The 17,537-nt window shown below is 35.9% G+C and overlaps 1 protein-coding gene across 3 annotated transcripts in view; it reads right to left on the reverse strand.

Moving 5' to 3' along the window:
- The window catches only part of CWF19L2 (CWF19 like cell cycle control factor 2), a 125,526-nt gene that overhangs the window by 98,532 nt on the left and 9,457 nt on the right, over positions 1-17,537 (reverse strand). For all 3 annotated transcript variants that reach the window (XR_010129192.1, XM_004052071.4, XM_019037689.3), the window contains exons 4-7: positions 11,992-12,102; positions 10,503-10,622; positions 8,086-8,179; positions 2,667-2,782 (exon numbers count right to left, since the gene is read on the reverse strand). Coding sequence is in view for 2 of the 3 variants with exons in the window: in XM_004052071.4 (XP_004052119.4) it covers positions 2,667-2,782; positions 8,086-8,179; positions 10,503-10,622; positions 11,992-12,102 (441 nt within the window). In the remaining variant the exon portion in view is untranslated. The remainder of the gene's footprint in view (positions 1-2,666; positions 2,783-8,085; positions 8,180-10,502; positions 10,623-11,991; positions 12,103-17,537) is intronic.

A 17,537-nucleotide genomic window follows, 5' to 3' on the forward strand; every position in this document is an offset into this window, starting at 1 on the left:
GTCATGGAATACATACCTTAAACATATACAACATAAAAAATAAAAAATAAAAATTAAAAAAAAACAAAAAAGTACGTTTTACTCAACTCTGAATATAAGGATACTTAAACATGATACTCTTAATCTTAAATGCAAAAGTCATTATTTAAAGACAAAAAGACAGTACCAGCTTCCAATCCTGTTATCAAAGTTCTAAAATTATAACTATTTCAAGAAGAAAAGAAAGTTTAAATATTAACAGAGAGGAAAAAAGCAAAATAATTATTTGCATATAACTACCCTTCCACATAACCCAAAATTTTTAAAATTAGGATAATAAAAGTTTAAAGAATTGGCCGACCAGCACCAACACCAAGTCAGAAAACATTTTTAAAATTCAATTTATAATATAAAAAAATAAAAATAACCTCAATGGCATATGCATAATAACTGCACACAGAAAAATACTGAAGAGCATAAATAAATAGTGTTTTGGGATGGGATGACTCTATATTATAAAGATACTAGTTGTCCTTAATTTATCTATGCATTTAGTTAAATTTAAATAAAAACTCCAAAAAGAGTCGTAAATTTATAACAAATTTTGGAAAAATATTTACTTCTATTGAGCTTAAACTAAATTTACTAAGAAAAACAAACACATAAGAAAGCAAAGCTAATTTTTTTGGTGACTAATAAGAGATTTATCACATAGTGACTACCACATAGTAGGTGTTTATTATTTGCTATCTGCATAATTTACTGAAAACCACAATAATTAGAAAAATATGATACAAATTCCAGGAAAAGATAGAAAAATCAGTGAAACAGATTCGAGGGTAAAGGAACAGACCCATGTATATAAGAAAATTTAATGTATAACAAATGTGTCATTTCAAATTAGTGAGAAAAAATAATTCATTCAATATATAGTAAACAACTATATAAGACTTATGCAAAGTTTGATGCCTATTTCACACCATACACAAATATATATTCCAGAAAAATTAAAGATAAAACATAAAAAATAAAACTGAACAAGCACTCAAGTAAGTACAGCTGCATATTTTTACGATTGTGGGGTGGGGAAGGCCTGTCAATAAATTATACCAAGAGCACTAATTCATGAAAAAATAATATGAGGGATTTTGATAGGTAAAAATATTTAAAACTTATCCATAGCAAATTATCAACGAAGTAAAAAACATCAAGCCGAGGGGGAGAAATCTGAACAGATTAAAAAGTCTTAAATTATTATCCCAAAAGAAAAATGGGCAAATAATATCAATAGTCAATTCACTAAAAAATACAAATGGTCAAAATAAATGTAAAAAAATTCCAATTCGGCTGGGCGCAGTGGCTCATGCCTGTAATCCCAGCACTCTGGGAGGCCAAGGTGGGCAGATCACGAGGTCAGAAGTTCAAGACCAGCCTGACCAATATGGTGAAACCCTGTCTCTACTAAAAATTAAAAATACAAAAATTAGCCAGGTGTGGTGGTGTGCTCCTGCAGTCCCAGCTACTTGGGAGGCTGAGGCAGAAGAATCACTTGAACCGAGGAGGCAGAGGTTGCAGTGAGCCGAGATTGTGCCACCGCACTCCAGTCTGGGTGACAGAGCAAGACTCCACCTCAAAATAAAAATAAAATTCCAATTCACCAGTAAACAAATGTATAAAAACAAAAGCAAAACTTAAAAACTTTGCCAATCACAACAGCATGAACTATAAGAACTAATCTTACTGTTGAAAATTATGTGATAAAAGAGATATTTTTAAGTATGATTTGCTCATTCTTTCTGTAGAGAAATCTGGCAATATGTACCTTGCTTTAAATGTCTATATCCTTTAAACAGGCAATTTCACTTTTAGTAATTCACCAACAAGAAAAATATGCAAAATGCATTGGGCATAGACAGTCAGCACAGTGCTATTTAACAAGGGAAAGGAAAAGCATATAAATGGCCATCTACTGACAAATCAATAAATAAAGGAAAAGCCTATAAATATATTTTAAAAATTAAGAGGTCATTAAAATGTATATATTTACTGGCATCCAACTATGTGTACATTATTAAGTTTAAAAAGCCAGGGCATATTCTACGAGTCTACTTTAAAACTCTGGGGGAAAATATCTGGAAAAATATATTCCAGAAATCTTACTACTTTCTAAACCTGCTTTCCCCCGGCAATTGAAGAGAAAAAAAAGAGTATCAATAATTACTGCAACAGAAAGATTGTCCAGAACGATGGGGAAACTGGTTCTAAAATATATACTGTTGCACAGTTTCATTGTTTTAAGAGTATGTATACACTCTTTTAAAAAAATCCGTAAAGTACCCAAACTCTAGAATATACCTAACTCTGGAATATAAAAAATTTCAACAGTGGTTACCTCCAGAAGTGTACCATGCAGACTTTCCAGCATTGTTTAAATTTTCTCACAATAAGAAAAATTTTTTTACATTAAACACACCCACATTTAAGTTTTATATACTTAAGCTTTACATTCATTATGTCAATAAAAATATGATACATGTTTAATAATAATGAAAAGCAGAAAATTACTTCAGTAGTATAAAGACATGAAATATTAATTCAATTCTTCATGGCACAAAACAAAGTTAAAGGCACTTAATTTTTCACCTAATTCTGAAAATAAGAGGCATCTCCTTAAAACAGATACTCACCCCATATCTTTCGGCTACAATGTCCTCAAAGTTTCTACTTTGTTTCTCAGCTTGTTCCTTCATTCTTAGATAAGACTTCCTTAGCCAGCTTAATCCACCATCTTCTACCACTGAAACTAAATTCCAGTATTAAATATTAGTTATACTTTTAATGTGGTTATCATACAATTAATATGTATTGCTTCTATGACTTCTAAAATATAAAAATAAATATTTTTCTTTAAATATATAAGTGCCTTTGGAATTTTATATATATATATATATTTCAGTGCCTATATGTAAGCCACAGAGTTTTGCCACTAGAAAGAAGGAAAAGAAAAATAAAACTATAAGAAAATTGCAATCTAAGAGAATAAGAATAAAAGGACATAATTAATTACAATAAAAACAATGTGACCACTGCTATAAAAAGATATAATGGGCTCTAGAAAGTGGGAGGTCAGGGAAAACTCCACAAACCAGGCTCAAGAAAATGAGTTGGGTTTCTATTTCAAACAGGCAAGGGTAGGGAGGACATTCCAAGAAATAATTAAGGAATAAAAGGACACACAGAGAAAGGGAGAGAAAAAAGCTACCTCAGCTGCAGAACAAAGAACAAATAAGGAGGCTATGGAAGATAATGCCAAAGTGGATGTTAAAACAAATTATCTTACTTTAGTCATAATTACCAACCATGAACATTTGAAAGCCTTCAACTAATTTATTAAGCTGGCTTTATTTTCTTCTTTACACATCACACTTTGGATATGTGTAAAGAGGAAATCAAATCAATTACTTAAATAAAAATTCTGTTCCTGATTTTCCTTGCCCCAGAACATGACTGCTTTAAGATCGCCCCAGCTCTATAACCAACAAAAATGCACACACATTAACCCCAAGACATAGACAAGAATATTCATAGCAGAACACTGCAATAATCCCAGCCTGGAAACAACCTAGGAAATGTCTACCATCAGTACACAGGACACCTACATTGTGATATATTCCTAAAATATACTATTTAATATTACACGGCAAAAAAAAAAAAAAGAAAAAACTACAACTATATACAACAACATGGATGAATCTCAAAATGTGGGCAAAAGGAGCTGGAAACAAAGGAGGATAAACTGATTTCTGGTGCTAGAAAACAGAATAATGGTTACCCTTCTGGTGACAAGGTAGTGACTAGAAGGGTCACAAAGGGGGCTTCTGGGATACTAACAAGATTTTTCAAACTGTGTGCTGAGTACACAAACGTTTTCATTTTATGAAAATGATCAGTCTGCTGCTGTACACTTGTGGTCTGTGTATTTATGTACATATATAATATATATGTAAGCTATTGTAGGAAGGTTTTTATATTCATAGTAAATATTCACTAAATATTTTTGAATATTTTTATATATGTCACATATCAATAAAAAGTTTACTTAAAAACAGATTTTTCAAGGCTCAAATTAATTCCATTCCCCCATTCAGATCTCAAAAGTTTATCTTTACTAAGCAATCTCTCCTAATACGACTTTTCTTTATAGGCCTAAAATATTTTGTACTTCAAAACCTAGATCTCTAATGCAATGATTTCACTTTTTATTCAAAAGCTTATTTTACTCTTGCTTTTTTGTTGTTATTTATATAGTTCATGAGTTCAAAATTAACTATGCAACCACTTGAGGAAGTCAGTCTAAATCCGCAATCTACACAGTGATAAGTAAAAGAAATCCACAGTAATAAATACCTATATGAACGTCTCAGCTACAAAATTGTTTATTCCATAAAATTATCTGTGAAACTGATAAAATGCTGATGGACATAGTAAAAATTTCCTGAACAATCACTAAAATATAATAGCTCAGAAAAAAAAATCAGAGAAAAAAGTAAGACTATTCTTCTATGTTAACATTTATGAAGGAAATCCAATGGGAGTAAAAATTTTCAGCCAATTCCTTCACTAGTTAAATCCATACAATTTTAGAAATATTTATATAATGATTTCACCTTTAGTTGATAATATGTTCTACCTCAATAGTCCTATTAATCTTATAATTAGAGATGGCAATAATGAAGTCTTTTTGGTAAGAAAAAAATCACCAAATTTAATATTTAAAAAGCGAATAAAAAATACCAACTTGCAGTACCATCCCAAAATTCAATAAAAAAATTTAGTCAATATTTATTATGAATATAAAAACCTTCCTACAATAGGAAGTACAAACATGAATGTACAAGGCCAGGTGCAGCAGCTCACGCCTGTAATCCCAGCACTTTGGGAGGCCAAGGTGGGCAGATCAGGAGGTCAAGAGATCAAGACCAGCCTGGCCAACATGGTGAAACCCTGTCTCTACTAAAAATACAAAAATTAGCTGGGTGTGGTGGCATGCACCTGTAGTCCCAGCTACTCGGGAGGCTCAGGCAGAAGAATCGCTTGAACCCAGGAGGCGGAGGCTGCAGTGAGCCGAGATTGCACCACTGCACTCCAGCCTGGTGACAGAGCGAGACTCCACACGCCCCCGACCCAAAAAAAAAACCATGAATGTACAATAGGAAGTACAAACATGAATGTAGCATGGTTCAGGTCCTCTATGCTGAGAAAAAGATATATCAAATAATTATATAAATTCACTGATATGTGGCACTTAACATACATCTAGATTTCAAATCTGTTATTTATAAGTAAAAAATTAAGAAACTTCCATCATATGCTTCCATCATAACTCAAAGTTACACTGTTATAGACCAAATATTAATACAACCAAATGAATCTGGGCTATATTCCCCAATTCTCTCAGAAAACAGACTAACATAAAAATAGTGATAAACTATCAGGAAACCTAGATTTTAGTCTTGCTGCTACTATTAAATATTTGTAAAATCTTATGTATGTCATTAACTTCTTTGGACCTTTGCTCCTTCATCTCTAAGATAAGGCAGCCAATTTAAACCACCTTTCAAAGTCTTTTCAACTCACATTCTAGCAGAAAGAGCCAAAAAATAAAGAGGGGGAAGAAATCAATAGGAAGAACAAAATCACATCGAAGGAGTCTGTAAGCAAGAATTCCTACTAACTACACGGTAATAAAAATAGTCTTCCACTAAAGAATCTAGAGTAACTAATGCTGGACTAGGAATCAGAAGACCTGGGTTCCAGTACTACAAACACGACTACCAGAAAAATTACCTGGCCACTCTAAGCCTTGGTTTATTGAGCTATAATATTAAAATAATATCTACACTGCTGTCCTTTACATGGTTGCCAAGAAAAAAGCTGATATATAACTGTGCCATATAAACTCTAAAATTGTACAAATATTCCCATTACTAAAATATGACAAAATAATTTTGTATGGGCTCTGAAAATGATTAACCTACTTTTCCACTGAATTCTAAGACAAAAAATCAAGATTAACACATTAATTATTGAAAATATGTCCCTTCAATCATTACAAAAACCTGTTGATAAAACCTTCCCAAAAGACTTAATCATACAAGTATCTGACATTACCATCATTACTGAGTAGTCACCATATTCCAGACACTGCTAAAACATTTTCTAATTTAATCTTCTCATTAACTATATAAGATAGGTAATATCATTATTTCCTATTACATATGAATAAATTGGGCTGTGAGAGGCCAGAAAATGTCTCCACAATTATGAAGCTAATTAGTGGAAATGCCAACATTCTAATCCCAAGTAGACTGACTCCAAAGTCTAGTCCTTTAACAATAACACTATGTCACCTCTACCTCCTTAATACAGATATTGTAATACTTTTAGATGCCTAACAGTTCCACCCCTACCATTGGTCTAAATAGAATGACAACACTATCTACATATGCAGTAAAACCTGCCAATCATTTTTTAAAACTTAATTTCAACTCTGGGATCTTAGCCTCAGACAGACAGAAGCTTTCTGTCATTTTTTTCTCTTTCTGAATAAACGTAAGATGGAAAAGAAGTGGTAAAAGCATGACATGAAGGGGAAGGGAGAAGGGCTCTCTAAAAGCATAATTTTCTCCTAGTATCTTTGATTCTGCTGTTTCAGTCTGCTAAAAGATACCACCTAACGTAAAACTCTGGATCTTCTCCACTCAGTAAAGAACCTGTCAACTGGCAAGATCCAAAGATTGGGTTTGTCAATTCTAGGTTTTCCTCAAAGAAATTTATTGACCATCCTCTGACATTAGGGATGGCAAAAGCCTAGATCATAAAAACAGCCCTACATAGTAATGGTTGAGTGAGCTAACTTATTGCTCCCCAAACTATCTATGAAACAGTATGTCAAAGAGAACCTTGTATGACTATAGTTACTATTACATAACTCAGCAGGGACACTTCTGCCTGACGTTGAAAGACAAAAAAAGAAACTGTTAACTATTACCAATAACTTTAGTAAAATTGCTAAATTAAGAAGGGACATGTAAGGTGGCTCTACTGTCATCTCTACATAAAATACAGAAGAATTTTAACAAATAACCAAAATAAAATAAAAATATACTATGTATAAAAAGCAGGAAAACATCCTACTGATAAAACGCTAAGGTGAAAAGAGAACATCACAATTTGTAATACTACCATCTGTATAATGGGTTAATTGTAATAAACTTTTGAGGTGTCAACACAACACTTAATGGGAATATAAGTAATTTTAAAATTGTGTTATAAAGTATGCTTACGTGACATTTAAATATTTTGTCTCCATCTGCTGGAAAATAATAGCCCTCTCCTAAGGTCAATACAAATTTTAAGAATTCTAGAAAAGTAGGAAATTCTGAATATATAAACCACATCTTTAGTTTTTATACATTATTTTCATGAAATTTCAGATACTTTTTACATTTTGTTACAGAATGTAACAAACCAAATGCATTATTATGTACTCATAGAATCATACTTTGTATTAATCCAGTTTAAGTAGAAACTCATATATGAGAATATTTTCAAGTATAAAACTATGTATTTAATTAACCTGCTCCCAAATACATCATAATTAAAACAATCTTCCAAAGTACTAATAATTTAAATTAGCCTTCCAAAGACTGCAAATCTTTATCAATGCTTTCTCATATGTAAACTTGGGTCATACACTTATAATACCAAAAGAAATGCCTGAGGTCAGGCGCAGTAGCTCACACCTGTAATCCTTGCACTTTGACAGGACAAGGCAGTTAGGTCAAGGCTTAAGCCCAGGAGTTCAAGACTAGGCTGGGCAACATGGTGAAACCACATCTCTATAAAAAATTATCTGGGAGTGGTGACATGCACCTGTAATCCCAACTACTTGGGAGGCTGAGATGGGAGGATCACTTGAGTGGGAGGTGGAGGCTGCAGTGAGCCATGATCGCACCACTGCACTCCCTGGCTGATAGAGCAAGACTCTGTCTCAAAAAAAAGAGAAAAAAACCCTGTGTGTCTATAATCAAAATGTAGAAATACCTTTAGTAATCGATGACACACTACAGTCTTCAGGTGGAAGACCTGTCCCACCATCCTTCCAGTACGGATTCAATTCTCTTTCCATCAGTTTGGACTAGAACAAATTATTTTCAGAGGTGAAATTTCAAAAAATTAACAAATTATAAAAAATTAACAAATAATAAATCTGAGACCCAGTTAATAGTCATAACCCTGGACAAATCATTTAAAACATTCTTAAGATATGCTGTTCTGTAACTTACAAGAAATGTCTAAATTCACATTCATTCAATGTTCTTATTTAATGCCTACTATATCTTAAAACTGTGCTAGTTGCAGAAGATTTAACTGTCAAAAATCCTGGTCAGCCCTTGCTAACTTTTAGTTCAGTATGGAACACAGACAATAAAAACAGACACGTACTCTGAAGACAGAAGTATACAGTACTGAGGATGCACAAAGAATTCAAATCCCTCTCACAGTAAAGGATCAAAGACTTCCTAGAGGAAGTAATATGTGCAGTCCAAGGATGAGCATAAATTAACCGCATTTTCTTTTTTTTTATAGGGGAGGGAGCATAAAGATGTTCCAGGTAGAAAGAATAACAGCATGTTCTTAAAACAACAGAGAAAGAGAAAGTGCAGCAGTTTCAGGAAACTTAAAAATAATTCTAATTGGCTAAAACTGTGAGTGACTAATGACAAGAGATTATGTTGTAGAATAATCAGGGACTGGGCCACGTGAGCCATTTTGAACTGCTATGAGAGTTTCAGGCTGGGGCCAAAAGAGACTCATGAATGTGATCAGCTTCATATCACACAAAGAGCAAACTGGGCTCAGCATGGAGGAAAGTCTGGAGAACAAGATCAGAGGCACAAGTTCAGTCAGAAGGTTGTGGCAGTAATCCAGCCAAGAGATGATAGTAGCCTAATCACAGTGCAAGTGTCTCCTGTGTTCTAAGCACGATGCCAGGCACTGGGACTGTAATGTGTGAGGCGGCCATGGTCCTTGCCATTAAATAAATTATGGTCTAGAGAAGGGGGAAAGACAATCAAGCAATATAAATATAGGTATGTGAGATCAAAGTAAAGGGTGCTAAAGAACTACATACTAATGATACCTAAGTTGACCCTGGGAGTGGGGGGTTAGAAAATGCTTCCTACAAGAAGTAATAATGGCAAGAGGATGGCAAGAAATGGAACGAGCTAAATGTTAGGAACTTTAGTTTCCAGGAATACAATATACTACTGAAAATTAAAATGCTCTGTAAAATTTGTTTTTAAAAGGGCTTTTTTAAATGTATCCATGAGCTGACGAAAAAGAACCTTCAAAGGACAAAATTTAAGTTAAACGTTAACCTAAAGGGATATACAAAACCATACAGATTTGATTTCTTAGTTTGTATCAAAAAAGGTTCTGTCACCTCCCTTGTTAGTTTACCACAAAATCTTTCAATATCTATAGTCAAGGAATTTCTTCCAATGGTCTTAAGACTCTCAAAAACATACATATAAGATACTCAACAGGACAAAAAAGGCTAGAATTGCATACTGAGGAGGACAATTGACAAGAGGCTAGACAAACTATGAGATACTATCTGAAAATGTATAAAAGACAAAGGATTGAAAACATAAATAACTTCTATAAATCAGTCAGAAAAAGACAAACAACCCTGGTAGAAAAGTAAGCAAAAAACATAAACGAGCAGCTCCCAGTACAAGAAATCTGAATGACCAAAAAACATGAAAAGACCTCTCTGGTAGCAATCAGATAAATGCAAACAAAAACAATGAAATACCATTTCTCACCCATTTATTAGGCTGATAAAAAATATATAAAGTTTGACAATTACAGATACTGAGTACTGGAAAAGAAACATATGCTCCTGGTACAGTATAAATCGGAATTCCAGATTACCAGGATTGTGTGATGCCCCTAGGAAAGTCACCAGCTTCAGCACTTCCTTACTTCTCTGGATTCATGCTTTTGCCTCATTTTTTGGTCTCTACAGATTTCCTATTGCTTCCTTACTAGCAAAGTGACAACAATAAAGTATAAAATAAGCATGCTTATTTTACATTATATCCACCAGAATTTCTAGATGTCTTGAAATGGAAGTATTTTCAAGGTGTCTAATTCAGCATGTACACTGAAACAAAAATTGAGTGAGTTCACTTTCAATTTAATGATATTAAACTCAATATTCACTCAACTTTATATATGCCCTAGATTTATAAATCTAGTAAACCTTTAAACTCACTTCCTATAGGAAATTTATTTTTCTTAAACTGATGTATTTCATAGTTGTTCTCACTAATTGTATTAAATACTATAAAAAATAAAATGGTATTTTACAAGTTAAACTGCATTTATATAAATGTCTTGTAAGTTTATTAAAGGTAAATTAGAAAGTTAAAGCATTTCAAATATTCTCTTACCTGTTCAAGTGCTTGGGTTTTCTCTTGCTCTATTTTCCTCATAGTTTCCTTTTCAGCTTTGAGTGATGATGATGACACAGTTTTAACAGACATAAAATCAACGGTCATCCACTCATCCCTCTATTAAACAAAAAGACATAAAATCAACAGTCATCCACTCATCATTTCAATCTGAACTGATTACAATTCAATAAACACTTGGTAATAAGAGCAGGGACTTTGGAGGCAATCAAATCTGAAACAAGTCCTACATGGCTATATAACTTGAAGCAAGCTTCTAAATCTCTCTATACTTTAGTCTCTCCTCTGTAAAATGGTATAAAATCCCTACCTTTCAGGATTGTTTTAAAGAGTAAACAAGATAACAGATCTAAAGCATCCAGCCCAAAGCCTGGCACACAACAAGCAATCAAACTTAGTTCCTGTTCACCTTTCTTCCTTCACCTGTGGCTAACAGTGGACAAATTACATTCTTCCTGAGGCAGATGAACTATAACCCAAAATTTTTGAACTATTCAACTGTTAAGTATTGTTAAGAAAATTAAGGCATGAGGTGAAGGGAAAAAAAACTGTGATGGAACTCTACTCACTATAGAAGGGTCAGACAGAGATACAGTATAAGGCTTTATGGACATAAGGGGAAAGTGCCACTTCTTATCAACAATCAAAAGCATAAAAGCCTCTAAGGAACGAGAATAGAGAGGAACACTCACTTTCTCACAGTAGAAGGGGAAGGGGGTTCTAAACATTCAGCAAACAGCATTACTGCCAAAATTATTCCTAAAGTATATGGTTTTCAAAGTCTAATTGTTCTCCTGAAGAAATTTTAATCATCTTTCATTTTCATATTCATTTATTCTCAAAAGTTGATACTTTTTTCTTTAAAACCAAGTGGTAGGCCAGGTGCAGTGGCTCACGTCTCTAATTCTAGCACTTTGGGAGGCTGAGGTGGAAGGATTGCTCGAGCTCAGGAGTTTGAGACCAGTCTAGACAACATAGGGAGACCCCAACTCTACACAAAATAAAAAAATTAGCCAGGCATGGTGGCACACAACTGTGGTCCCAGCTACCAGGGAGGTCGAGGTGGGAGGATTGATTACTCGATCGAGCCTGGGAGGTCGAGGGTGCGGAGAGCTCTGATTGTGCCACTGCAGCCCAGCCTAGGCAACAGAGTGAGACCCTGTCTCTAAAATGAATGAAAGAGAGAAAGAGAGAGAGAGAGAGAGAGAGAAAGAGAAAGAAAGAAAGAAAGGAAGGAAGGAAGGAAGGAAGGAAGGAAGGAAGGAAGGAAGGAAGGAAGGAAGGAAGGCAGGCAGGCAGGCAGGCAGGCAGGCAGGCAGGAGGGAGAGGGAGGGAGAGAGGGACAGAGAGGGAGGGAGGGATAGATAGAGAGGGAGGGAGGGATAGATAGAGAGGGAGGGAGGGAGGGAGGGAGGGAGGAAGGAAGGAAGGAAGAAAGCAAGGAAGGAAAATCAAGTGACTTGCTTACCTTGATAATTTGGGTGTCATCTTTTTCTGACTTTTCATCTTTCACTTTCCAGGCTTTTTCCTTGTCAGGAGTTTGGGATGGAACAGCCTCAACCCACTCATCTTCAGAGCTCTAAGAACATTTAGCATATAAGTGAAATTGTCAAATTTGCATACTTTGATATAAAAATTCTGTGCTCTTAAGTGGTAGAAATTCAACATTGTAGAAAAAAATTCTTACACTGTATTTCCCCTTTACAAAATGGCACTGAAATTTTAAAGAGCTGGGTGTGATGGCTCACACCTGTAATCTCAGCACTTTGGGAGGCTGAGGCAGGCATATTACTTGAGGTCAGGAGTACAAGACCAGCCTGGCAAACATGGTGAAACGCCATCTCTACTAAAAATACAAAAAAGTTAGCCAAGTATGGTGGCGCATGCCTGTAATCCCAGCTACTCAGGAGGCTAAGGCAGGAGAATCGCTTGTACCCAGGAGGCGGAGGTTGCAGTGAGCTGAGATCGCACCACTGCACTCCAACCTGGGCCACAGAGATTCCGTCTCAAAAAAAAAAATTTTTTTTAAAGAAAAAACATATAAACCCACTAGTTTGAGTTAAGCCCACAAAACACAACCAAATTATTTTTATTTTCTCATCCATTTATTATCAAGCCAAGAGAAGGCAAAAAAAAAACAAAAATGGGAACTGCCAAGTAGAGACCTCACTTCAGCACAGAGCTTCAGTGCCTACCAACGTCAAGTAGTTACTCACATCTCTGCTTCACTAGAACAGGGGAAACACCACCCAGGTAAATGAGTTTGCTGTTTGCCCCTAAGTTTCACATTTTGAGATTTCCCTTGATCTAAACCTGCAGATAACATTATCTTCTTCAACACCCTCCTGAAGCTTTATACCAGTTCCCATATTCTCAGCAAATGATGTCTTCTTTTACCTCATCAAGAAAACTAGGGCCACCTTATCCTCCTACCCACCGCCCAAAACATTTATGGCTGTGCCTATCCTTATTTCCAGTTAACTCCTCCTGTTTAAGGAAGATCTTGCTCTAAAGATTTTGATAACTCTTTCTGTTCCTCCAGGACCTTGCTCCATCAATTATCTTCTCCTCTCACGGCATTAACCAAAGATCCCTAATGGCCTAAAAACAATTTCAAGCATTTCCCACCCTTTTTTTTTTTTTTAAGGAGGGAAGGGGGACCTTCCTTGACCCTATATATTCCTCTTCTAGCAGGAATTAATCTTCCGGCTTCCATTCTAAGATGAACTTCTTGAAAGAGTAGTCTACATGCACCGCCTTCACACTCTCACTTTCATACATTTTCTCAAAACTCTACATCTACTGCCCCCATTAATCTACTGAAACTTCTCCAAACTCACCAATGGCTTCCACTGTGACGAACTCAACAAAACGTTTCAGTCTTCAGCTCTCTAAACCTCTCTGCTCAATGCAACTCTGTTGATAACTCACTTTCCTGGCTTCCATGACACCTCTCAGCTCTCCTCCCACTCTGTTTCTTCTCCATTTCCTTCATGAACTCTTCCTCCTTTGCTCAGCCCTTAAATATCTTGTTATTTGGGATTCCATTCTTTGCCCATGACATTTTTCAATGTCTAAACGTTCCCTTTGGGCCATTAAATCCATTCTGATGGCCTGAACTACAATAAATTGTGCTGATATCTTTCAAATTTGTCTAACCAAAGTTTCACTGACTAATTGTCTACTGTAGTTGGATGGCATGCTAAACTCAGTAAGAATAGAAAATAAAGCTATCCTCTTCTTCTATAAAATCTACTTCTCCTTGTATAGTATTGAACTGAGTTATCTGGAACAACCAACCACCCACTTAAACCAAGTCAGAAACTCAGGATGATGTTACCTCACACATTCAAGCCTACCATTTTCATTTTTAAAATATTTATTAAATATACCATAGAGTGAATACATGATTACCATACGAGCCTACCTCTATCCCTGGCCACTACTGATTAGTTCAAACGTAGGTACCTGACCCAATTCACATCAACCTGAGCCATTCCTCAGGAATCTGAAATCAGGTCTAAATGGGCTTATCTAAAACTAAGAAATGGGAAGGCATTGAGAGAGGCCATTTCTGTCATGAGAAATAGAAATCGGCAAAAATTTTTTAAAAACTAGAACTCAGGGTAGGGGAAATGAAAAATGGCAAGAAAATTGCAAAAACCATTCACAATTCTAATTCCAGCTATTCTTGAAGCCTAGCTGCATTCCTACATCTATATGTCTTATGAGAATTTTGTACTTTAATAATAAATCCTCCTTTTTGCAAAATCCAATTTATATTTAGTTTCTGTTACCTGCAACCAGAATACCAACTAATATTCTCTGCTTTGATCCTTAAAGTAGCACCCCAGGCTGGGCGCGGTGGCTCACGCCTGTAATCCCAACACTTTGGGAGGTCGAGGCGGGTGGATCATGAGGTCAGGAGTTCGAGACCAGCCTGGCCAAGACGGTGAAACCCCATCTCTACTAAAAATACAAAAATTAGCCAGGTGTGGTGGCGCATGCCTGTACTCCCACCTACTTGGGAGGCTGAGGAAGGAGAGTATCTTGAACCCGGGAGGCGGGGGTTGTGGTGAGCCAAGATCGTGCCATTGCACTCCAGCCTGGGGGACAAGAGCAAAACTCCACCTTAAAAAAAAAAAAAAGTAGTAGCCCTAGATCAGATCTTATCTCTCACCTAGACAACTGATTCCAGGAGACCTAATTAATCTCCTGGACTCATCTTTCCTGCTCCCCTTCTTTCTCCAACCCCTCACCCCAAATACATTTAGAGTAATATAAAGGGAACATCTGACCACCGTACTTCTCTTCTAGGGCTTCCCATTACAAAGACTGCTAGTTATTCCTCTTCTTTCCTACCAACAGAATCCCATTTTATTTGGAGAAGTAATGTACTTCCCATGCTAGAAAGTGAAGCCTTATGATCAAGTGTCCAATTAGATGTAAACAAAAGTATTTTATGGGACTTTCTGGAAGTCAAGTTAAGAAAAAAAAAGAGCATCTTCTTTCCTGTTATCTGGACTAAGAGGCAATGCTGTAAGGATGATGGAAAAGCAAGACAATAGAAGCCTAGGTCCCAGAAGACCATACTAGCCCTAGACTGTCTACCTGACTTATTTCATATCAGAAAAAAATGAATTTCTATCTTGTATAATCAATGGCTATTCTGAGATTTTCTAATAAATGCAGCTGAACCCAATTAGATGATACATTCCCTACTAAATAAAGTCAAAGCTCTTGGTTTACAAGGCCCTATTAATTCTTACAGTTTCATCTCCATTCACCCCCTCCTCTTGTTTTATAATTTAGTACTATCAAATTGCTTATAGTTATATTTACATACATACACACATACTCACACTCATATTATCTCATACTTCCATGTCTCTGCTCTTGCAATTCCTTATGCATGAAATGCCAAGCACACCTTTATTTGCCTAATGCTTACTAATCTATCTAGTCTCAATTCAAGCATCATTTAATCAACAAGTTAGCAAATGAAATCCCTCTTAATACCCTGTACTACCATGGCATCATGTTGGATGGTATGCTAAACTCAGTAACAATAGAAAATAAAGCCAACATCTTCTTCTACAAAATCTACTACAAAATCATATTATTAATATTATGTATCTATTTATCCAATTAGGAAATGAGTTCCCCAAAGGTTTAAAAATATATTTTTATATTCCCCATGTCTAGAACAGTGTCTGGCAAAGAATAAGCATTTGATACATGCAAGCTGAAATTAAATGAAATGCCTTTTTCTACTCTTTCAATAGCACTAGTCAGAAACTTTTAAGCAGCAACCTATACTCATTTTCACAATTATGCACTCACTCACCTTACCACTTCAGCAAAACTGATGCTCCCCATGCTACGACTTCAGTTCTCTTGCTAATTTTAGTTTCAATCTCCATTTTACCTTGAACTCATTAACCATCAAGCTTAATACGCCTCCTGACCTAACACAGCCTTCAGGGCTCTCCTTCTCTTGTGCAGCCTGCAGAATTAACCACACCTCTAATTCTATCTAGTGGTCAAAACCTAGAAGGTGGAACTAAGACAGAAAAGTGCTACCAGCAAAAATGAAGGGATCTTGAGGACTTCTGCTTCTGTCCTTGACAAAATAAATGGCATCAAACTAGAAATACATACAAATTGGAATAAAAATGAAACTACAATCTCTACAGCTTTTTATCTAAAGGCACTTTCTAGACTGTGGCATAGAGGGGTAACCCAAGCAGAACATGAAAATCTCACTGAGCAAAGGAAACGGAATTTGAACTTTGTGAAGGCTGAAACAAAAGTACAGATGGGAAGATACACAGAGAAAGGGTGCCAGAAATCCACTTAAAGGACCCCTGGAGTCTTTAAAGAAAGACCAAGCTGAACATGCTGAGGATGAGAGTCCACAAGGTCAGGCAAAGAAAAATTACCATGGAGAAAACAATTACCAAAGAGCTGTAAGCAGAACAATCCCCAGAGCTCACAAAGGGCTGGAAGACATTCTAGTTCCTCCCAACCAGAATAAAGAAACCTCGCTGAACATCCATGACAATCAGCAGAGAACCCACAAGGGTCATGCCTTAGTAGAAAGGCTAAACCAGTCCTAGGGTAAAGCTATTCTAGATGCATACGAACAAAACTTAAAAACAATCCTTCAAAAGGATTAAGCTAATTCACAAGTAATTAACTGTATGCCAAAAGGAAACTCAATACTCTCTGAAGAAGTCAACAAAATCCAGGAGTCACAATATAAGTTTCATAGGGTTCAACATCCAATTAAAAGTTACTAGACATTCAAAGAAGCAAGCAAATGTGACCCATATTAAAGAGAAAAATCATTTAATTGAAACGGAACAGGAAAAAACAAGAGAAAATGAAACAGCAAACCAAGACTTTAACACCGCTATCATAAATATGTTCAAGGAAGGGAAAATGTAAAGATAATGAGGAGATAAACTGAAAAACATTAGAAAGATCCAAACGAAACATCTAATGATAAAAAAAAAAATACAGTACCTGAAATGAAAATGTCACTGGATAGGGATAACAGTAAGCTAGACACAGCAAAAGAAAAGGCCAGTCGGCCAGGCGCAGTGGCTCACGCCTGTAATCCCAGCACTTTGGGAGGCTGAGGCAGGCAGATCACAAGGTCAGGAGATCCAGACCATCCTGGCCAACATGGTGAAACCCCATCTCCACCAAAAATACAAACAATTAGCTGGGCGTGGTGATGAGCACTTGTAATCCCAACTACTAAGGAGGCTGAGGGACGAGAATCACTTCAACCCAGGAGGCAGAGGTTGCAGTGAGCTGAGATCACGCCACTGCACTCCCGCCTGGCAACAGAGCGAGACTCCGTCTGAAAAAAAAACAAAAAACAAAAAAAAACGCCAGTAAACCTGAAGCTCACGACATAGCAATAAAATATACCCAACCCAAAGCACAGAAAGGAAAAAGGCTAGAAAGAAAGTGAACACAGGCTCATCAACCTGTGAGACATTA

Source organism: Gorilla gorilla, chromosome 9 (genome assembly GCF_029281585.2).
Source record: "Gorilla gorilla gorilla isolate KB3781 chromosome 9, NHGRI_mGorGor1-v2.1_pri, whole genome shotgun sequence".
Lineage (NCBI taxonomy): Eukaryota > Metazoa > Chordata > Mammalia > Primates > Hominidae > Gorilla > Gorilla gorilla.